The following is a 22692-nucleotide window of genomic DNA, read 5'->3' as shown; positions in this document are numbered from 1 at the left end:
CTTCCCATGAAGGTAACAGGCAAGAAATCTTTTGCTTAAATCTTTTATATCAAAGATATCATTGTTGATTTGCAGCTATACAAACCCAAGATGTTCCTTAATGTCTTAGTGTGACATAAAGCCTTTCTTTGAAAGATGTAGATAAATAAGAAAATGTTTGACAAGAAGTTGAAATGTCCCCCAAAATATGTTGCTTGAAGCTCTAATTACTTTCCCAATTCTTCTCAAAGTCGTTCCCAGAAATTTTTCAGGCTTTACTAAATAAAGTACGTATGTTCTGGCCCGTACCATTGCATGAAGGGCCTGTGGAGAGAGAGGGCCGAGAATGTCTTGTAAGTGCAGAAGAATCACGGTGGTTAAGCAAATGGAGCGCACGGGTGAGTGAGCAGCATAAGCCTGTATAAGGTACAGTGTGAGGTACAGTCGAGCCTCGTTGTTTGCGGATTCAGAATTTGTGAACTCGCTTACTCGCGAATTTTCTTGGTAAACCCAGTGCTTGCAGCGTGATGGTTCGGCGTTCACCAGTTCCGGGTTCTCAGAGACTTTGCAGAATGTGACTGCTGTGATGGCTGAAGAATCAGCCGTGATCCCGTCAGGCTGGCCAAAAAGCCCGTTTGCTTGTTCCATAAAACAAAAAACACGTTCTTCATTTTCCCCAGTAACTGTTGATTTGGATATTTTGGGCATGTCGGCTGTCTCCCACTATTGGCTACTAGTGAGCAGAGGCCGGGACAGCGAAGAGGTATTCAGCCAAAATGTCAGTAGTACCAAGAAACTTCGCAAACCCTTTCTGACACACTTGATCAGTCACAGCGCTTCTATATACACTGCACAAATCTTTTTTGCGTGTGTTTTAGTTGCATTTTTACCTTTCTTGAAATAATAAAGCATAATATGCCAAAAATGTAGCATGCTGTCTTCTGTCTTCAATGTAAAAATATTGCACAAAAATTCACCAATTTTGATAAGTTTTTTTAAATGCACTCTAACATGACAGCTGTCACGGTGCAGTCTAACCAAATTGTTTGGAATGAAGTTAAAAACAACTAAGCACTACGAGAGCCATTGAACAGAAAAAACTAAATGAACTTTTTTGGCCAATCCAACACTTGAAAGAGGGGAAAAACATTCCATTTAGTCTCCTTTACATTTAATGGGTTGGGTTTTTTTTTTTCTCTCTGAACCATCACTAAAATGCTGTGTTTGAGGCTTAGGCTACTGACCACCTTTTAGGTGTAACTAATGTCTTGGTATTTTATTACAAACTCCTTTTAGAAAGCATTTCAGAAGACCAGACCAACACCAGAGAATTCTGTTCACCAGCGTGCAAAGCGACGTGGAAAGCTCTCTTCAGCCCCTCCCCCAACCTCTCTCACTCACATGCGTGTGTCACACACTTAAGTTTTTTAAGGAACATATGAGGTACAAGGATAAGTTTGAGGTCAAATAGTTCTAAATGTGAACTGAAATTTCACTTGAATTCCAGAATGTTTCATGATCAAATCTTCTCTTGCAAGAACCCTGGTATTCATTAGTAATACTTCATTGTTATCTTGAAAAAGTCAATAAATCAAGTCCATGTTCCAAATGTAATAGCTGCCTCATTAACCAAAATTGAGTATTAATAATAAAGTCAACGTATTTACTGCCTTTTCATTATTCATTACTCAATTACTTTTGCGGTAAAAATAAATGAGTTATGATTGGTTTGGGATGAGCATGTCACGAAATTAATGGCTTGTTTCCAATGTTTTCATCTAGATGTTGTAGTTGAAACATAGTTTACCTTATCCAGAATGGTCAACCTGTTTAATCAAAACATTTAAACTCCCTCCGTTTATACTCTGCAATACTATCATATTGTTATAAGATACCCGGAAAATGAAATTTTTTAAAAGTTGTGGTGATGTCATTATGCACCTCAATTAATGAGGCAATAACCCTGAAAGATCTGTTGTTACCAGTGGGTGGAAACCAGTTTACGGTTGAACAACCCACACCGAAGTCGGGCTCAGCTGAACTGAAAGACACACATGTTAAGCCTGCAGGATGAATTTTGAGAATCACAATTACCATATTAAATGGTTGTGGGTGGCTTCTTACAACCCCCTTTTGAAACGTAACATTGTAGAAAATTCCTGCCCTCAGCAAGGCAGGAAGCTTGATATCCTCCCCATTTTATAATTACTCAATAAAACCCAGATGAAATTAGTTGTTACCAGTAATTAACGGCCAGTTTAATAAAAAAGAGAGGAGACTAGCAGATGGTGATTATTGTTTTTAATAGGGCCTGCTCGAAGGGATCATCCTGAGCGTGGACTCTTAGCAGGAATTTGTAGCTAACGTGGCTCGCTGTGGCCTTCTTACTGGTTACTGGGGCGATGTCTGATCCTGGCTTTGGAGGTAGGGCTCACTTCTTCCCTGGCTAAAATTCTCGAAGTAAATGGCTCTTTGCTTACTGCCACAAATAAGAGGTTCCACTGGCACCCAGAGAGAGAGGTTCTAAAAATCAGAGTGGCCCTGTGTTTGCCTTGGGAAATTCAGAGGCCCCTTTTCTGTGGGAATGTTTTACATGAGATGGAATCAAGGTTGAACAGGTATCTAAGATTCTAGAAGAACCCAGTGTGAATATGAACTTTAATATCATCCAATCCTTCCCATGAAGTAGTTCATCTGTAAGGGAGAAGGGTGAGGTCAGTGTTGGCCACACGCCCCTTTGATCCGTGGCTGGTAAGCAGGATTTTCCATTTTTTAGTAAGGGTGTGAGGCTCTTTTCCTGGCACATGAAGGGGTCGGAAGTGTGCTTTGGAAGCGGAAGGTATGCAGAATTCATATAGACATAAACAACAGAAGCTGAGGTTCTTAGTATCCAAGACCCTGGCCCAACCCTCCGTGGCTACGTTCAGCGTTTCTGGTGCTCCCCGCATTTCGCTTCAGAATCATTTGTGCTCTCCCTCCAACTCCTTGTATTGGCTGCTGGCAGGACACAGAGCAGGGACCCTGTCTTACTGCTGATTGCTTGCTTCATTCAGAACTTTCCGATGTACAAGGGTTGTCAGCAACATTCATCCCACGTAGCAACTGTGTAGCCACAGGCATGCTCTCCCCAGTGTGTCTTAGCCCTGTTCCTGCCTCTGTGCTCTGTCCCCAGCCTTGTTTTTGCCTAACAACTTCTCCCTTTTCTATTATTCATTCTGTTTTATTGCACTTTATGTATCCTGTAAATTCTTCTAGCGCTGGTGGAAATAAAGAGTAAATAAAACCCCCATTTTACAAACAAAGAAAACTGAAGCCCCACGAGATGGAAAATTTGATCACAGTCATACAATTAGCTCGTGTGTTGCAGCTTGGAAACTGGTCTGCAGTTCCCACCCTTGTTTCTCTGCACCACCGCCCCTGCTAAGTGATAACCTTGCTGAGAGTGAGTGGGAGAAATCAGGCTTCAATTGTAGTAAAAGGAGAGTAGGTCACACTGAAGTGATCGAAGTATCTCTTTGTTTGCATTTAAGAGGGATGAGGCTGCTGAAAGGGCCCCCACAGATGGACAAAAATTCCCTCTTCTGAACATTTCAATCAGGTGAGAGATGTAGGGGAAGGAAAGATTTGAGCTGAGCCCTGACCCAGCCTGAAAGAGAGCAGAGGGTTTCCATCCTGAGTGCAGTATGTGTGCTGACCACCCATCATCCTCAGGGCCCCAGTGAGGCTGCCCAGGCCTGACCCTCCCAGCTCACTCCGAGAGAGAGAGATAAGTCAGGCCTCAGAAAAGACAACTCTCTCCTCACCTATCCTACTTGTCCAAAGTCTGTGGCCACCTTCTTTTTTTTTTTTTTTTTTCTTAATGTGTTGCATTGTGGTGGTAGAAATTTTTCAATAAAATGCTCAGAAAAAGTCAATTTGCATACCAAAAAAACAGAAGAAAATCCCCTTGGTCCCATTAGGCCTGATGAGGCATGTTCTCAGGGACCCTCAGGAGATGAATTAACTCTTCAGAAGCACAGGGGTTCCTCAGTGCATCACCACTAAGTGGCTCCCTGTATCCTGAAAGATATTAATGTCTCCTTGCAAGTTCCTCATATTCTCCGAGGGAGTGATGCAGATGCAAGGAAAGCCTGGTTAATTGCACAAATGAGGCAAAGGCCGCTAAATGTAAACTCTGCTGCAGGACTGCAGACATTTCCTGCACCTATCAGGAGTCCGGATGGGGAGACTGGGAGCCTACTGTTGGCATCCTCCAGTCTCCCGTTTTAATAGGCAACGCTGGCATTGTTTGCATGTTTCATGTGTTTTAATTCCCAGAATTCCACTCTCACAAATTCTGCCTTGTGCATTTTGGGGCCATTTGCACTGAGTAGTCACCAAAGCCCCATGTAAACTCTATAGGAAAAAAATGGAAATATTTAAGTGGGCTTTTCAGAAAGCTGAATGTCAAGGTTTTTGTTCTAACTTTACCCTTCATCAAAGTGAGCTCACATTGTCACCTTGCTGGTATCCTTCTCACTACCTCCTCCTCCATCCTCCTTCTCTGCCTCACTCACCCCCATCTGTAGGGGTGGGTGAGGCATGTCCTTGTGCAGTCAGTGGCCACTCCAGGCCCTGTCACTTCAAAGGGAAAGAGTATGGGGGTGAACTGGCCCGAGACTTTGCTCACCCTCCCTGGGGGAAAATAGTTTGGTCTCAGTTATTGTTGGTAAAGGAAATCCCTCACTGCAAAGACATGGAAGGGGGACTTTTCACTCCCAAGAAGGAAAAGGGCTAGACTTGTTCTTTCAGTGACTTTGGTTTCAGTAGTGAGTGCAGGGTCTGATAACTTCAGGAAGAGCCCACCACCTCACTCCCAGGCAACTGCAAGGGAGGTCAGACGGAAAATCATCACAAAGTGCCCTTCACAGCAGGTGCCTGCATCAGAGCTTTTATTTCAGCCACTTGTTGGGATCTCATTATTGAGAGGGTCCGCGGACAGTTTGAAGTTGAATTTGAACCACTTCTAGTGCATTGCATCAAAGTCACGTGATGCTGTGTCCTGTGCTAACAATTTTCTGTATGTAGTATGCCCAGCTCTGAGCTGGAGGATGTAAACACCGTGCCTTTCTCAAAGGGAGGATGTCTTTGCACCAAATGATCGAATGAATAAATAAATGTACCTTTTCATTACAAAAGGCAGATGTTGTGTCTTAAGCAATATATTTGTTCCCCGAGAGTTCATCTAAAAGTATAAGAGAAGTAAGTAAGCCTGAAAAAAAAAGAATTGTAAACTAAGAAACTGTGTAATAAAAAGATCTAGAAACTAAGAACTCTATTCCTCAGTCACTTTGGGGGCTTCTCCTCCTCCTGTTGTCTAAAATGCAGGCATTTCTCTCAAGCTTCTCTTCTCAGCCCTTGTCCCTCCGGTCTCTTCCTGTACTTTCTCCCGGCCTCCCCGGGAGTGACTCCTGGGAGGATCCCTAAGTCTGGGCTGCTGACCTGTTTCTACCCCTTGCATGTCCCAGCACGGTTTCAAGCCCAGTGTACCCAGTATATAACTGAACTTTTCTCAGCTATCGTAGCACTGGCCCGAAGAACTTTCTGTGTTGATGGACATCTGTGTCTTCACTGCCCAGCATGACAGCCACTAGCAACCCGTAGCTCTATAAATGTAGTCAAAAAAGAAATTAGAAATTCAGGTCCTCAGTTCTGCTAGCCACATTTCGAGTGCTCCATAGCCTCATGTGGTCAAGGCTATTGAACTGGGCATCACCGATCTTTAGCATTTTTGCTCATATCTTTCCTATGCAACTTTATTAGCTGTGGGTCCTCGGGCAAACTACCTAATGTCTCAATTTTGTCATCTGTAAAAGGGGACTGATAACAACCTCTGACAGGGATGTTATGGGGATTCAGCAAGCAGTTGGTACAACACACCTAGCATAGTACAATACATAGTAAAAATGCTTTAAAAAAAAAGTATTGCCCTGGCTGGTGTAGCTCAGTGGATTGACCATGGGCCTGCAAACCACACAATCGCAGTTCGATTCCCAGTCGGGGCACATACCAGGGTTGCAGGCCAGTTCCCAGCAGAGGACGCATGAAAGGCAACCATACATTGATGTTTCTCTCCCTCTCTGCTTCCCTTCCCCTCTAAAGATAAATAAATAAAATATTTTTTAAAAAGTATTGACCCTTATCCCTTATCTCTTTTCTAATACTAACTTCGGTATGGCCATCTGAAGCCTCGACACTGTGAGCCCCCAGCAGAGCCATGTTAAGAATGGGTCAGTTTGCATGCCTTAGGGAATACTACATGTACAGTGGGTTTGAGCTGCTACAGACCTTTGAGGTTTGGTTATTAGAAAAGTACTTATCTTGGCAGGAGGGTTAACATGAGAGTGCTCTGCAGGATCTAGCAAGATTCTCCCAGGTTGCTTGGAATCATTTTAGTTAGGGCATTAGCCTTGTTTCCTGCAGCATAGTGACTGGAGAGAGATCCCCATGAGGCCAGCATCCATAGGAGCGCTGAGAGATGTTGTGTCTGCCCCCAGTAGATACTGGGAGGCAGCTTGGTGTGCATGCGCGAACCTGGAGAAGCTTCGTGAGTGTTAGAAATGGCCCGGGTTTGGGGTGCAGAGGTGTCCAGAGCCTTCAGTCCCCCAACAGGAAGCCCTCTGGCATGGACCAGTCCCACATACTCATCAAGCACCGAATTTAAAGGGGGGTTGCATGGTTTATATCCAGGCTGCAATCCATTAAAGCTTTAATTACACTAATTAGGGAATTTGGGATAATAAGGTTGGTCAGACTGAAATGGAGGTCTGCACTCTCTGGGAAGAAAAGCTTTGCTAAATAAACCAGCAGGATAAACAGAATTGTGGGGACACATGTATTTCTGGGAACCAGCTGATGCTAGGGATTAGTGCGTGCTTTTGGCATACAAATGAAGGCTGCTCATTGTAAATCAGCAAAAGGGCTGGAAGCCCATCCAAGAAACACTTCATTAGCAGTTAAGTACAGTGACATTCTTCAAAAATTTAAGTACACACACCCTGATTTTCCCCCCCAAATAACCTGTAAATTCTCAGTTTGGGGTGGAACTTGTGGGGGGGAAGGTAGCTAAGGGAATCTTGTAAAATAGAAATTTCAAAGGCATATTGAATAGTAGTTTTGTGTTACTCCTTTTTCTCCCCCAATTTAAAAGACACAAGAAGTGCCATCATAATGTTTAAAGCAGGACACCATTCAAATTTGTAACAGCCCCCATAGCTGAAAGAGTTGGGAATTATTGGCTCAGACCTTCCAAATTAATACACCTTTAGTATGTCATTCAATAATATATACTCTGATTGATAGTGCTGAGATTTTTCAAGCATTATTGTTTAGCTGTGTGTGTGTGAGAGAGAGAGAGTTATGTTTCCAACCAAATTACTCAATTTTGAGTCTGTATTAGTATTTCCCAGGGACTTTGTTGAAAATTTTTTCCTCTTCTTCCATTTTTTTATCCTCATATATTTTTCCAGTGATTGTGCGTATAGGATGAGAAACACCTGAACGACCAAGGCCTAAAGGGGGAGGCAGAGAGAAAGTTGTTGTACAAGATGGTCAACGGCTAATGATGGCAGTTCAACCTACTAATGTCTCTAGTTTTCTGTGTTTTTGAAATTATCTCCAGTATAAAATGATCCCCCATCCTCTCTGCCCCAACATTTACACACAGCTCACCATTTTCCGAGTATCATTAGAACTCACAAACTCATTGGGTTAACTCCAGTAGGAAGAAGAGACACACAGGTTCACATTTCTTTGAGTTTTTAAAATGATTTTTCAGTCCTCAGATGTGTGCCCCAAACACCTGAACACATTTATCAGGTGGCAGCCTCCTTGAAAATGGGGAACCCCAAACCCTTTAGTCCAGGAACAGCTTGACCGAATTCTTGCAACAAAATGGGAGAAAATCACTCCAAAAATCAGTCTCCAAGGCCCGTGAATCTCGAAGACTGTAAGGTTTTTGATACCTACAGACATGCAGACACAAGGTGAAGGGACAGCCCAAGTGTAGAACTGACTTTGCCCCCCAAAGAGGTTGACGGCCTCAGTGGATGAGTCCATTTAAGGAAAAATGCTGTTGGTTCCCCTCCATCCCTAAACAATACCAATCTGCTGACAGTGACTGTGTATATGTCACACACACACACACACACACACACACACACACACAGATTGATGTGCGCGAGCAGTTGCCTTTGTATTTATGAATAGGTGCCGTTGTCTGAATGTGCTGAGTAGGGGACAGCTCTTGTCTTGGACTTCGCTTTCTCTCCGATACCATGTTTATTGCCTGCCATCTTCACTCCCTGATTCTCTGGAAATAGACAAAGTATGTACCAACTGAGTTAGGAAACGCCTAGACTGGAATATGTGTGGAAATATCAGTGGATTGGCGGGGTTGGGGGAGGCACAGAGAAGTCAGGGACAAGGACTTTCAGCTTGTGTGTCACCTGGATCAGAGGGTGGCGGCAGCGTGGAGCGCAGGGATGAGGGAGAGTCTGCGGCTGGCTCCTTAAGCAGCAGGGGGGAGAGAGCCGTGTGGTGGCTCTCGTTAGCAGAGCGGGTTATAAGCGGCACTGCAGGCCCTGTACGCGCCATCCCTGGCATAAACAAGCCCTGCCTCTTTGAGCTCTCCTCTGTTACAGAGTCCTCTACCGCCCTGGCCGGTGTGGTTCAGTTGGTTGGAGCATTGTCCCATCAACCAAAAGGTCACGGGTTTAATTCCTGGCCAGGGCACATGCCAGGGCTGTGGGTTCAGTCCCCAGTTGGGGCATGTATGAAAGGCAGCCAGTCAGTATTTCTCTCTCCCATTGATGTTTCTCTCCCCCACCCCAAAAGCAATGAAAAAATGTCCCTGTGTAAGGATTTTTTCAAAAAAGAATCCTCTACCTTTAACCAGAGCCCCGCAATATTCCTCGTTCCCCATGTTAGACTCACTTGGAGAGCCTTATCCTTAGTAAACGTTCACTGCCACCCAGCAGACCTGGTCAGAAGAGTTCACGTAAGTAGAATGTCAAGGCAGCATCAGAGAAGCACGTTTCTTTGGCAACAGAGACTTTCGATCCCAGACTTAGACACCGGTCTAGGTCCATCTGTGGGCTGCGTAGCTTTCACAAACAAATAAGCTCCTATGTAGGAATTACCCAGTCGGGTGGCTGTTGTGTTTTTAACCTAATTCCCACCCGAGTGTCAGGAGTGTGGGGCTGACACCCATGGAAATGCCAAGACCCTGAGTCGCCTTCTGGCATATGTGGGACGTTCTGTTGAGCCAACTACTTTTCATGTGTTTCATCTAGTCGGATCTTGATAATAACACCACGAGGTAGGTTAGTAGGGTTACCTCTGTTTTATAAACAAGAATCCCAAGACCGGAGTGGGTAAGTAATTCGCACCAGTTTGAATACGAGGTCTGTCAGATGACGAGTTCGTCTTCAGAACCTGGGCCTGGACCAGGTGTGCGGCCGTTGCTGACACTTTCACAGGAGTGAAAAAACTCGGAATCTTGTTATTTTCTTTAGTTTTTCAGCTTCCCCAAGCTTATGGGGAGAGTTAAGCATCATCTCATTAGCAGTTAACATGGAAACCTCAAATAACTCATTTAATTTACTTTCAGAGGAGGCAAAATGAGAAAACTCAAAAGCTATTTGTAGGTTTGTACCACCAAACCTCATAAAGTGCATCTTCTTTGTTTTGTTCATTGGTTTTTACACAGATGTCAAACTAGCAATGAAACCGGTGTGTAAGAAATGGCCACAGTTATTCCTAATTAGGGGAAAGTAGAAAAGGGATGGAAATAGCGAGAGAGAGTTGCCAAGAGAGGGACATTCCAGTTGGCCTCAAACCCAAAGACTTGTGGGTGTAGTTTGCAGAAGTGGTTTTGCTTCCTGGTATTGACCATGAAAAAGACCATGGTTTACTCTGGCCAGGCTAAACTAAATCAAAATTAATTGCTTCACTGATAATTTATGCTGACCTGCGGCTTAAAATAGTGGTTGCTGAATCTGAACCAGAGCTTTCATTAGGTAGATTAACTACAGCATTCCTTAGTTGTGAAAAACCCCGTATTTATTGGGAATATACAAAGTCATGGTATTCACGAATGGGATTTTTTTCATTATTGCAGTTATTTCACTTCTGTGCGTGAATTTTATTTGCGTACGAAAATACTGGAAAACAGATTATTGTGTTAAAAAAATCATTCCAAAGTACTATTTACAGACTAGCTGCTAGTCTTTTGAATGGCGCTGTTCATGAGGATGTTTCCATTGCTCTGCAATCCCCGGGTTGCCTGGGGCATGTGGGGCTGAGGAGCTGGAAGCCTCCCAGCCCCCACCCCACCCTTCCACACCATACCTTCCTCCCTCCCCTCCCCTCCTTCCCTCCCCTCCTCCTTCCCTCCCCTCCTCCTTCCCTCCCCTCCTCCTTCCCTCCTTCCTCCCTCCCTCCCCTCCTCCCCTCCTCCCCTCCTTCCTCCCCCCCTCCCTTCCTTCCCTCCCCTCCTTCCTTCTGGAGGATACTTGGCTCCTCTCACCTTGCTCCCAGCTCTCAGGAAGATGAAGCTGCTGGATTTGGGTGCTCTTTTCTTTGACATCTTTCAGTTTGCCCAGAATATTGCAGATGATTTCTCTTGAATTTAATAGTTTCATTTTGACCAACATTCCTTGAAACTTAATTTTTAGCTACAGCAATGATAGAAAATAAAGTTGGGTATTTTTAATAACTTGCATCTAGAAAATAATTATAAACAATATATTGTTATAAACAGTATTTTACAATGTACAGATATGATTACAAAATAATGATAAAACTATATTGTAGCTTCTCTGCACCTCAAAAGTAATTTAAGTAAAAAGTTTTCTGTGTTGTTATATTATTATCATAATCTCAGAATAAAGAACAGCCTTTCTCAAGAAAGGATTATTTTATTCCAAGATTATGTCTTTCCTCTATCTTATGTTACAATGATTTTCTTTGGAATGAGGCTAGTAATGGAAGATAGAAGTTAGATAAGGTACACCACTTAGCAATAAAAATTGGCAATCCAGTGTCAGTTCTTAAATAAGTATTTTTAAGAGCTTTAGAATATCCAAGCTGTAGTATACCATAAATAATGTAAATTCAGCCCTGGCCAATGTGGCTTATTTGGTCAGAGCATCATCCCAGGCACCAAAAGTTTGCAGGTTTGATCCCCAGTCAGGCACATGCTTAGGTATTTATGGGTTCCATCCCCAGTGAGGGCAAGTACAAGAAGCAACCAATCAGCGTTTCTCTCCCTCTCTCTCTCTTTCCTTCCCTCCCTTATCTTCTCTCTAAAATTAATAAGCATGTCCTTGGAGTGAGGATTTTTTTTAAAAAGAATATGAATTAACTGTAGTTACCCTAAAAACAAAAGAAAAATGATTGTCAAGAGTAGATCCCCTTGACTTGTTTTTCCTTACCCTTTCTCTCTTCCCTTCCCTGTACCCCCAAATAAAGTGAACATTTATAAGCAACAATAGCTATACCATGCGTTATGATATCGTCTTGCCCTCACGTTTATTTCATGAGAAGTAGACCAGAACTCCTCAAAGTCCAGGGGCTTTGTCCTTCTGTGTGTGGCGGATACAAACTTAGTAAGGAAAAGATTTTTAAAAAAGTAATAATGTCTCAGTTAATGCAGGAAGGCTGTCGGTTTGGGTTTGGTACCCAAGTACAGCACTCAATTCACTGGCTGTACTTCACAAATTATACCCACAACTCCTGTGAATTTCTGTGTGTGATGAAAATCACACACACAGAAAGAAGCCTTCTCAGCCAAGGGCCATACTGATCTGATCAGATGGCGCGGGTTTTTGCCTGGTGCTGCTTTTCGTTTTATTATTTAGCATTAAAATTTTAATAGCAACATGTTAAAAGAGGCTCAGCATTTTGGTGACACTGCAGAAATTTTTATGGGACTTCAAAATCCACCCCGTAGGGCCCAGACCATGAAGTCAGAAATAGCTCCGGGATGAGAAGTGAAACACCGATTGTTCAAAACATTGCCAGAGACTTTACACTGAAGTCATTGTTATTTGGGAGTCCAAATTTTCTTTTGTCTACTGAAAAGGAGAACATTTATTAAGTTCCCAGATCACTACAAAAGGCTGTTAAGGAAGAGGTGGGCCCGCTCCTCGTGTTGCTTGCAGCTCGGGTTTCACTGGCCGGCTGTTTTAACCAAATGCCCCTTCAACTTCACTGCGCTGTAAGTTGCTGCTAAAACGAGCAGCCCCACCCCATGATTTATTAGCAGATGTGCGCTCTGAAAGCCATCAGTACCGGGATACCTAGAGCAGCCAGATCTCTGGCATGTGGGTCACACATGAGCGCCTGCTGGATTGTGCCCGTGATTCCCACAGCCGGTGTTCCAATGCCCTGAGACTTGTTTTGCCTCCTCACTGGCTTCTGTTCACCCTTATCCTGGACTGCACGCGGTAGTAATTGGAGGAGAGCAGAAGCCATCAGGTACAGCAGAGAGTACCTCACGGACTGTCCCCTGGCACGATCAACTGTGTCCTTGTCAAGTCAGCAGTGTCATTTCTGGAGTAGCGAGTTACCAGATCTGAGAGTGCTTGGACTCTCCAGGTCTATCTGCCAGCTCCCGGCAGCTTCCTTCAAAGGTGTTCTGGGTTTTACAAATTTGTTTTCACTGGAAATTGGCAATGCTCAAAGGGCCATTGAAAAAGCAGAACAAAGCTTTTGAACTGGTAATGGAGCCGTTGGATGTGAAGCTTTGTACAGAAGGTCTGGGTGTGGACCCTGTCAGAGCCTTGTGCAGCCTGTGAATCCCTCAAGTAGGGGGCAGGCCTAACCTGCATGGACAGATGTCTTTTAGTTAGCTGGCTGCATGGACTGTCTCCGGTCGCTCATCCTTCCAGAAAGGCCTCCTACAATTCAGTTCTTCTCAAGAATCAAGGCAGAGAAGGAAAGAAGAGGTGTGTGGGTTTATAGACGGCCCCCAGCACATTGTCCCTTAGGAGAGGAGCCTTTTGTTTGTATTCTAGCTGCAGTAGCTTCCTTCTACAATTTACCTTCGATTACAGTGATAGTTGATAGATGCATGCAGAACGAGGAAATGGGAGGGTCTCTGCTTTCAGAATCAGCCACGCTCACAATGGCGGCATTTACCCCAGTACTCAGTGAGTCAGCTCAGGCATAGCCAAATTGCTGACACGACTGTCAGAGATGAAATATTGGTGAGTTAGGATTTTCAGAACAAGGGTTGTTCTTATCCAAGTGTCAGGCCCTGTTATGGTCACCATTCACAAATGAGAAAGCAGAAGCACAGAAAGGTTAAGCAACTTGCCCAAGGTCACACCATTAGAGAGCGGAGAGCAGAGGTTAGAATTTCAAGAGTAGACCTCTAAAGTGCACCGTCTTAATTCTACTCTAGTATTTTCCGATCTGTAGGCCATGTTCCTTGTTAGTAGGTCAGGAAATCAGTGTGGTGGTCATGACCAGGAGATTTTGTTAAAATGAACGAGAAGAGAAAAATATCAGCATGTATCACATATAGTGAGGATTATTTCATGAAATTTTTGCTTCAGACGTTTACGTAAAGATTTCTTTGTGTCTAGATAGGTTTTCATCATTCATAATTTTTCTTATTTCAGAAAGGTTGTGTGGCACAGTGAGTTCATACCGAATCACACTTCCTGCACGGTCTGATGTCATGCTCAGTGTCAGACACGTTAATACTTGAGCAGTGAGGCATATGCATATCCACACTAAATTCCATACGTAAAGCTGAATGTAGTTTTCGAGTAGTTCATTCACATCTCCCAACTCATTGTCTCCCAATGAGTTTTCCTGCCAAGCTTATTTTAAAATGTTTCGTTATAGAACTTTGGTGATGTCAGACTTGCAGATTGCAGGCCTGATTGCACATGTGTGTACCGGCTCCCAGTAGAGATACATTTTGTGTAATGGATTGAGGTGCGGGGGGGGGGGGGGGGGGAGTCTGGAAAACATTGCATAATACCGTTGCTGGACTCACAGTTGGCGGTGGGGAGGAACCTAGGGTGATATATTCCATATATCCATAAACCCAAAACTCCTCAATTTTAGTAAGTAGAAAACCCAGGGCCACAGTGGACAGTGCCGGGACCTCCGGAGGCCACCTGCTTCCTCCTCTCAGAGGAGGACCCCCAGCACACAGCACAGGCCCCTGGGTCACACGCCCTCTCCAGAGTCTTACGATAACAACCAAACCGCACCCCGCATTGCAGAGCTCGGATTCTTTCCCTGTTTTTGTGAGAGGGAGCCTCAAGTTTCAAGTGGTCACTTCCATCACTGAGTTTTCCCGAGCCACTGAAAGCCCAGTGGCTTTTCCCCAGCAGGACACTTAGGCTCAGGTATCTGGCCGTGGAGTGAGGTGGCAGTGGGTCTCTGCCCAGGTTTCAGTGACTCCTATAAATTTCCCGAGTCTGTGGTTGAAACCGGTCTCCCCGGACCAGCAGTTTGACATCCCCCCGTGGTGTTATGTTCGCGTCTCCACGTTTAACGTGTCGGACTGAATGAGCATTGCGGTCTGAGGGTTTCAAAGATTTATGACACAGTCTTGAAAATTTACTTAAGGAATATGTACTTCCACAAGCAATAACAAATATTACTGCAAATGCCCATATTAAATTAAAGTAACTTGGGCATTTCTGATTTGTAGGAAAGGTCAAATTAATCTCACGGCAGTCTCAGTTTCAAAATGGAGACATGGTTTTGCCTGACCGCAGATTTCCAGGCTGTTAGTCAACAGTGAATGAACCCTCCGGTGATGGGTTTTTTTCCCTCTAAGAAATGTTTAGTTTTCTCTATTAGTGGCAAAGCAGTACTAGAAGGAAGATTCCCTGAAAAATCAACCATAGTTGTATCTAGAAACCAAGACACTTCAAAATTTCTAGCAATGCTTTTTCCTATAAATTGAGTAGTGAGTATGAGGTGTATTATTTTTATATTTTTTAAAGAGAAGAGAAGATTTCTTTATCCATTTTCTGTTCCTTCTCCGATTAGCCCTGTTAGTGAATAGACAAGTAACCCGGTTTAAATGCTTTTTTTCCTCATTAAAAATATAACTGTGAAGTTGAAATACTGGTAAATGTTTTATGTAACTGACTTGAAGAGATAAAAAGCCCTGATTTGTAACATCTGCCCATTTTCATGGTGTGATGCTTCCACCACAGCCATCTTCCAGTCACCAACACAATGTCACCGAGCAGAAGAGAGCGGCAGTCGCCCTGACTATATAGGCCCAAGATCATATAGTAATTCTACCAGAGACGGTATTGATGGAAATAACCTCAATAACATAGATAAGAGTAAAATGGAATAAAATAATTAAGAACCAGTAAGTTTTTAGTATTATGGCCTTTGTCTATTTCTTCATTTTTTTTATTGTATTTATTTTTAGAAAAGGAAGAGAGAGAGAGAGAGAGAAACATCAATGTGTGGCTGCTCCTTACACACCCCTCACTGGGGACCTGGCCCACAATCCAGGCATGTGCCCTGACTGGGAATCCAACCAGTGACCTCTTGGTTTGCAGGCCAGCAGTCAATATACTGAGCCACACGAGTCAGGGCACCTTTGTCTTTAGAATACTTATTTTAATTACAAGTTCACATAATTTAATTTTTAATAATGGATATGTTTAATTAAATGAACATGATTTAATAATTAATGATGGGGGCTCACAGTATTTCTGAAAACGTAAGTTTCAGCTTTCACAAAGCAGCGCAAGCCCACTCCCGGCCACTACTGCGAGATCAGAACAGTTCCCATGGCAAAGCAGGAATTCAGGGAGGCAGGCACAGCCAACCTTCCCCACGTCCAGAGCCAAGCAGCCCCACACAGCAGGACCTGGCAGACACGGGGACGGTGAGGCCCCTCTCCCACTCTGTCAGCTCGTGCACGCCCAGGCCCTAACCCCTTTCAGCATTGAAAACCACGACTCAGAAGCAAAAACCAGAAAGCTCAGGGCTCTTGGAGCCGTAGCCACATGGCGGAGCGGGAGCGTTCAAGTCCGTCCCTGGGCTGGGCTTCTCTGATGTCAGTTCTGCCACTAGCCACCCAAGTACCTCGAACAGCTCGCTCCCCCTTAGATCCCAGTGAAAAAGGGCATGGTTGGACTAAGCGATCTGTGTTAATCCAGGTTTCTTCCAGCTCTAAAACCCCTTGTCGGTTGTGTTTACTGAAGGCTTCAGAAAAGATGACCAGTCATATCAATCCACCAAGAAGAACTCATCAGACCACAGAGCAACGTAGCTTCCCAGGCCAGAGCTCCCTCTCAGCACGGGAGCATTTCCCATCCTGACAACGGAAAGGCGTGGGCCGTGGCCTTTGGAGGGTGTGTCCAAGTGCAGCTGCCTTTGAGGACTGCAGTGGTTTTGTCTATTTTTCTGGTCACAGCAACTTCCTCGAGCCTTCAGTTCTTGGCTGTAATCAGTCCTGACTCTGTCTCCCCAAGTGATTCCTCATCTTTGGGAATCTGTCCATCTTTTGACAAAAATTTGTATTGATGGAGCATTGCTTTGAAACTTTGGGGTTGAGTGTGTCCAAACATAGGCAAAGTCCTGGTTAGGAAGTGCAAGAGGGAGAAGAGTGGTGCCACGTGGCCAGAGGGAAGCTGGTAAATTTCAACCAGCACTTCCTTCACATTCCCGTGCCCGTGAGTGTGGGCACCGACAATGAATTGTGCAGCCGTGGGTCTCAGCAGGGCAGGGTTGCTATGACTTACGGCTGTAGCTGCAAGTTCATAACCACCAATCCAAGAGAGAAGAAGGGCTGACAGACTGCCTTGAGCTTCACGTGTGCTGCTTTTAACACAGTGCCTCATTCTCACGTCTAGAAAGCACTTAGCAGATTCAAGGCAAAAATAGGTTGCCGTCCATAGCCGACCCAAATGTATGTAGAGGAGCAGGTGGGTGATGCTTGTGAGCATTAGAGTGGTTGTTATTTATAGTTGTCGTTTTGTATCTGTGCTGTAGGAGAGTATTTATTTTGCAATAAGAAAAATGAGCTATTGACACTTTTTAACCAGACTGAGGGAAGACATGGAGAAACTGACCCCTCATCTTTGACAAGACATTTATGTGGACTCTGGGCAGGTGCCTGGTCAGCCATTGACAATCCACTCTGTATGGAAGGCACAAACCAGGTGCTTTCAGAGCCATGAGGGTGCAGTGTGCCCTCGAAGAACCGGGGCTGGGGAAGGGATGTGTAGGTGAAACCACGTCATAAAGCTTTACGTAATGACACCAGCTTCCGGGGTGGGAACCGCTCCCTGTGTGGCAGGCACTGCACCCCACTGAATCCACACCACAGCCTTCTGAGGCTGGCCTGACCATTGTCCAGAAGGCCAGTGGCCTCGGTGGCAACTGGTCTGTTCAGAGGGAAAGTGGGCAGGGCCGCAGCTTGTGGGCCAGGCAGCGGCTCCTCCGTGGAGGCCTTGCCGGTACAGGGTAGGCTGTTCACATGCAGAGAGGAGAGGCCCCTTGGCAGGCTGGGCGCCGCGCTGGTGTAAGAGGAGATGAAGCTCCTGTAACACCCCACGACCTACTTCCTGGTTCCCCACCAGGGACACATCTCGGTGCAGGATCGCCACGCTCAGGAGGCTCAATGCTCCATCTTCCCACTAGTTTGTGTGGATTTCTCATTCCTCCCAGTCCAGGTGCCACTGAATGGTCAGGGGCCAATCTTGTCGTGAGGAGGGTGGCCTGTTATCATAGTTGACACTGTCGTACCAGGTTACCCAAATTAACCGAAGTTCAAATTCTCCTGCAGAAAGAGGAATGATGTATGTTAGTCCTTTACCTGCAGTTGCTGGTCCCAGTTTACAGACTAAAGCTGGGGTTTAGAGCGGTTTCTCAGCTTGCCTTGGTCCCATAGTAAGTCACACAGCCAGGACTTGAACCCTGGCCTACTCTATGTCCGATGACCTTAGCCCAAATGCAAGCTGCAGGTTTTTGATTCTATCCCATAGCCTGTCTGTATTTGACTATCTGAAACACTAACTTGAACTGCCTATGCTGAGAACAATTAGTCTTCCTGGGTGAGCATACATTCAGCCTGTGGCTTTGCCCACACTGCTACCCCCAATTTGAGAAGCTCAGCACCAGCCAGTTAGTAGAATGATCAAAGAAAGCTCTAGTTCCTTGCTTTTCTCTGGGAGCCTATATTTTGAGTAAAGGTTTATGAAGAGGGGAAAGAGTTTTAAGAGCAGTAGAGCCCACTTTACATCGGAAAAGAAATGAGTACCTGGCTACCACGCGCAAACCGTTCTGTTTTGCATTGTTCCTTTTTTTGTAAAACATCACCACCTTGCAGCACCAACCCTGAGCGCTCAAGGCAAAGCACGTAGTTTTTACTGCAGTGCAGTGCCACATATAAAATCCAGTTTATATATCTAGACGGCTTTGCAGAAGCCATTGAAGAAGTGTGCCATTCATGTTCCAAGTATAAAAGCAGGCATTTTAAAACTCTTTGGCTGTATTGTAATATTGTTTCATCAGGTGTTTGATCAGTTCTCATCTTTCATCAGGAATTGGAACAACCTGATGACCGGATTCCCAAAGTCCAGAGTGAAGAATTAGGAGTTTCGTAGGCAGAATGTGAAATGGGCCGAGTAAAACAGCATGTGGAAGTGCCCTGGAATTGGTTGTGATGAAGATTGTATTAAAACAGTCAAAACACAGTAGATAGCAGGGCAGTGGGTGCGGAGAGGGCCTGAGGCGCATGGTGATGTTCTGTTTTCAGCCTGGGCAGTGGGTGCTTGCATACACTCCATTCGCTGGGCTTTCCACCAGAATTTTCAAAACGCAGCTGACCAAGCCTGCCTGCTAATAATACAAAAAAAGATATTTGCTCTTTAGGTAAGAGATATTTCACAGATTGTTTTGAATCTTATTGTATGAAATTATGAAGGGTTAGATTATACAGTAAGGAAAGAACAAAGTTAGAATATCACTAACCTAACCTAAAAGAATTATTAAAAGAATAATTCTGAAGTGTCTAAGATGAAACTATCAGGAAGAGTTCCTTTTGCCTTTACGAGTAATAAAATCACAACACAGACAGGCCCTTGGTGGGCATCTTCCTCCTTGAGCTGCTCTCGCCCCTTGAACCTGCTTGGGCCGATTGAGTCAATCATTCTATACATGTTTGCTAAATTGGGCTCAGCAGTGTGCTGGCAACAATGGCAGGGACTTGAGTCCTTTCCTTTTAGCTAATGGCCAGGGAGACAAGACCTTCTTTCTGCCAAGAAAAATTTAAAAACCTAAGTAACAGTATGAGAATCCAGAGTAGTATAAAACAGAATCAGGTTTTTCAACAAGGTCATAATGTTAACCTACCCATAAAGGAAGTCCTCTAGCCCTGGGCGTATTAGGAATTTTGGGAATGGGTGGGCCTTTTTCAGGTTGAAAGAGAGAGGGGAGCAGAGGCCGCTGCTGGCATCGGGGAAGATGTTGGCATTCCTCGTGATTGATACCCCACAGTGGGTACAGATGGAGTCTGTGTGTATGTTTCCCAGGAGGAGGGTCTGACCAGGGATGAAATGGGCCTGACTTTGGGGAACCTTAAAACAACCAGCTTGAAGATGATTTCATCATATAGGAAAAGGGATTCTGTTGAGTTATTTTTGTTTTTGAAGATTTTATTTCTTTTTAGTGAGAGGGGAAGGGATGGGGAGAGAGAAACATCCACATGAGAGAAGAACGCAGTCAGGCATGTTCCCTGACCAGGAGTTGAACCAGCGACCTTTCATTCTGCAGGACGCACTCAACCAGCTGAGCCGCACCAGTCAGGGCGATTCTGTTGTGAGTTAGTTCTAAGACTGGGACAGAGCTGTGAACTAGGCCCTTTCCCAGGAGGGAGCATCTGTCAAACTCGGGGTAAAGGTTATCCGACCTCAGCTCTGTAAATGGCCCTGGTGACTTACCTGCCATTGTCCCTTCAGATTCATGACAGATGCTGCCCGCCGAGAGCAGGAGTCCCTAAAGAAGAAGATTCAGCCCAAGCTCTCGCTGACCTTGTCCAGCTCCGTGTCTCGAGGGAATGTGTCCACGCCACCACGCCACAGCAGCGGAAGCCTTACTCCCCCCGTGACCCCGCCCATCACCCCCTCCTCCTCATTCCGCAGCAGCACTCCAACAGGTGAGTGGCTTGGCCCCACCCCCTTGAGAGCGGGGGCTGGGGAAGAGTGAGAGAGAGAGTGTGTGTTTGTGTGGGAGATGGGGGTGGAACTGGGCCCAGGGACCCAATAAGTCCCACCTGTGTGACCCTTTATTAGTCTGTGTAGTTTGCTGATTCGTTCATCTGCTTATTGAAGAACTATTTATGAAGTACTGTTCATGATCTGTATGCGATAATGGTTTTATAGATACTTTGCAAGCCCTTGCTGTTTGTGACGTGCGAAGTGAGGCGAGGCCTTGGATTTGCTTCCGTCGTGGGGAGGAGTGGAGGAGAAAGATGGCCGTGTGTTGATAATTGCTGAAGCCGGGAGATGAGTACACAGGGGTTCGCTGTACCAGTCTCCCAATTTTTGCTTCTTTAAAATAGTTTCCATACTAGAATGACTATTTAATGAAACATTTAGAGTGCCTCTTACATGCCAGGCACTGAGCTACAGCGGCGAGCCAGGGAGACCCCGTCTCTGTCTTGAAGACGTCGGGGAAGATGTTGGCATTTCAGGGGATCCACGAGCACACTCTTGTCTTCCCCTCCCAAAAGTGGAAGTGACTGGAAAATAAAACAGCAGTCAGAGGGGAAGGCCAAAGTCAAGCTAAGTAATGCAGAAAGCTGAACTACAGGGCCTCTTAGTATGTCCTCCCCGGGTTTAACAAGGTCCTTCTCCATCGCCCTTCCCAGCTCACCCCAGAGCACGCCCAGACCAGGTGCCCGGGGGCTCCCTGCCCCTCCCCCCAGTGCAGGCTGCTGCTCCTCAGGGGACAGGCGTGAGTGAGGACGGCAGGAAGAAGCTGCCTGAGTCCCCCCTCCTTTTTCCCATCTGAGAAGCGGGGAGTATTTTTTCCTTCTCCATAGTAGGAGTACAGACAAGCATTAACCACATAAATACACCAGTAAATATGACATTGTAACCATAACCGGAGCTCTGTAGAAGAACTGGTGCCGTGCGAACCGCAGAGAGAATCTGACCAGGCAGGAAAGGCCCCCCTGCAGGATGAACAGGAGTCCAGTTGGTCCGGAGGGAGAGGAGGGGCAGCTGGGGAAAAGCGATTCCCCAACGAGTTTGGGGAAGTGGTGGGTCCAACAGAGGTAAAGCGGTTTCCTTAATGCCGGGCCGGACTAGACGTCTTTATTCTTCACAAGAGAACTCAGTAAATTCCCCAAATGTAGTCAGCTCTGATCATGGGACCTCTCCTCCTCGCGGTGTCTCCCGGGACTCACGATTGCCAGACATTCTGGGTTCTGCCGGGGCTGGGCCTTTTGAAAACAGGACAGGTGCAGGAGGCAGGCGAGCCGAACTTCCTACCCGAACTTCTCCCTCTACAAATTCCCAGTGATACTGGCACACAGGGTCTGGGTAGGAGTTAAATGTGAGAGCACTAAGTATGCGCCAGCGTTCGGCAAACGTTCACCTCTGCCGTCCGGCTGGAGTTTTCAGCCAGTTGCTCCAGGAGTGGGTCGGGGCCGTTCCGCTCCAGAGGGCGAGTTTGTGTCAGGCATGTGTTTCCCTGAGGCCTCCTCGTTCCCCTTGTGTTTCCCTCTGTGAGAATTTGCCTCCCAGCGTCTTTGTGTAACGTTGACCGTGTGACCAGAGGAGTGCATGGGAATGTGATTCTGCAGTCCTCTTCTGAGTATCTCCATGAAATGTACTCACACAGAATATGAGTTACGGGGGCAGTTCTGCGCCCAGGTGTGCGTTACACACGACTAATGTTCCACTGAGTCACGCAGCACCAGAGAGCCGTGGAAATCAAGACAGGTAAGAAGTGAGAGTTTATTATTTTTCATGTAAGAATGTTTGGAAGAAATGGAATCATTTCCTTTCTTTCAGACATAAAGAACTCTTTCTGACACCTTGCCTATTTTAGCAATTTCCCACCGAGAGAATTAATTTATGTTGTGGGAGAGATGTATCATTTTCAATCTGTCAAGATCATTGGTAAGTTATTTGCTGCTTGAAGAATGTTCCATGTAAACATCAAAAATTAGCAGGGGAAATGGTTGCTTAAACCCCAACTCTGGGCAATTTTGATTGTGTACATTTTTCAATGTTTGAAATGTTATTTTACCTGTAGTTAGAGAGATCGGCTCATTTTGCCTGACTAATGTGGTTTCAGTCACTTCCCCTGCCAGGCTGTAAATAATATTCCTACCTTCTAAATGAACCCTCCCAAGTTCCGTATTCACAGTGCAGGCCTCGTCCAGAGGAAGTCCTCCATAGAAAATTTCATTTGTGAAATGTTCTTTACAGTTGAGTCTTGAAGAGGCTGAACTAGAGCCCGGTGTCATCCTAGAGTTCCAGGGGTCTCTTAAGGGTTCTGGGAATCAAGAGTATCTTAGAATTTTCAAGTTCCCAGGAGAATGTTCTCATCTCATCTTTTTCATTTTTTCTCCTTATTTGTTTTTAACAGTGGTTAAAAAAAAACAAACAGTTGTTACAACCGTGGGTCAGCGGAGTTTCCGTAAAGAACCAGATAGTAAAT

At 45.2% G+C, this 22692-nt stretch overlaps 1 protein-coding gene across 1 annotated transcript in view; it reads left to right on the top strand.

Annotated features, from left to right (window-relative positions):
• The window catches only part of JAZF1 (JAZF zinc finger 1), a 298667-nt gene that overhangs the window by 239648 nt on the left and 36327 nt on the right, over positions 1-22692 (top strand). Inside the window, exon 3 of the mRNA XM_037126575.2 lies at positions 19980-20176. Within this exon, the coding sequence (XP_036982470.1) occupies positions 19980-20176 (197 nt within the window). The remainder of the gene's footprint in view (positions 1-19979; positions 20177-22692) is intronic.

The sequence above is a fragment of the Artibeus jamaicensis genome, unplaced genomic scaffold, assembly GCF_021234435.1.
Source record: "Artibeus jamaicensis isolate MK-2021 breed Jamaican fruit bat unplaced genomic scaffold, CSHL_Jam_final contig_3230, whole genome shotgun sequence".
In the NCBI taxonomy this organism is placed as follows: domain Eukaryota; kingdom Metazoa; phylum Chordata; class Mammalia; order Chiroptera; family Phyllostomidae; genus Artibeus; species Artibeus jamaicensis.
Note: the sequence above shows the minus strand (reverse complement) of the source record. Positions and strands in the feature narration are given on the sequence as shown.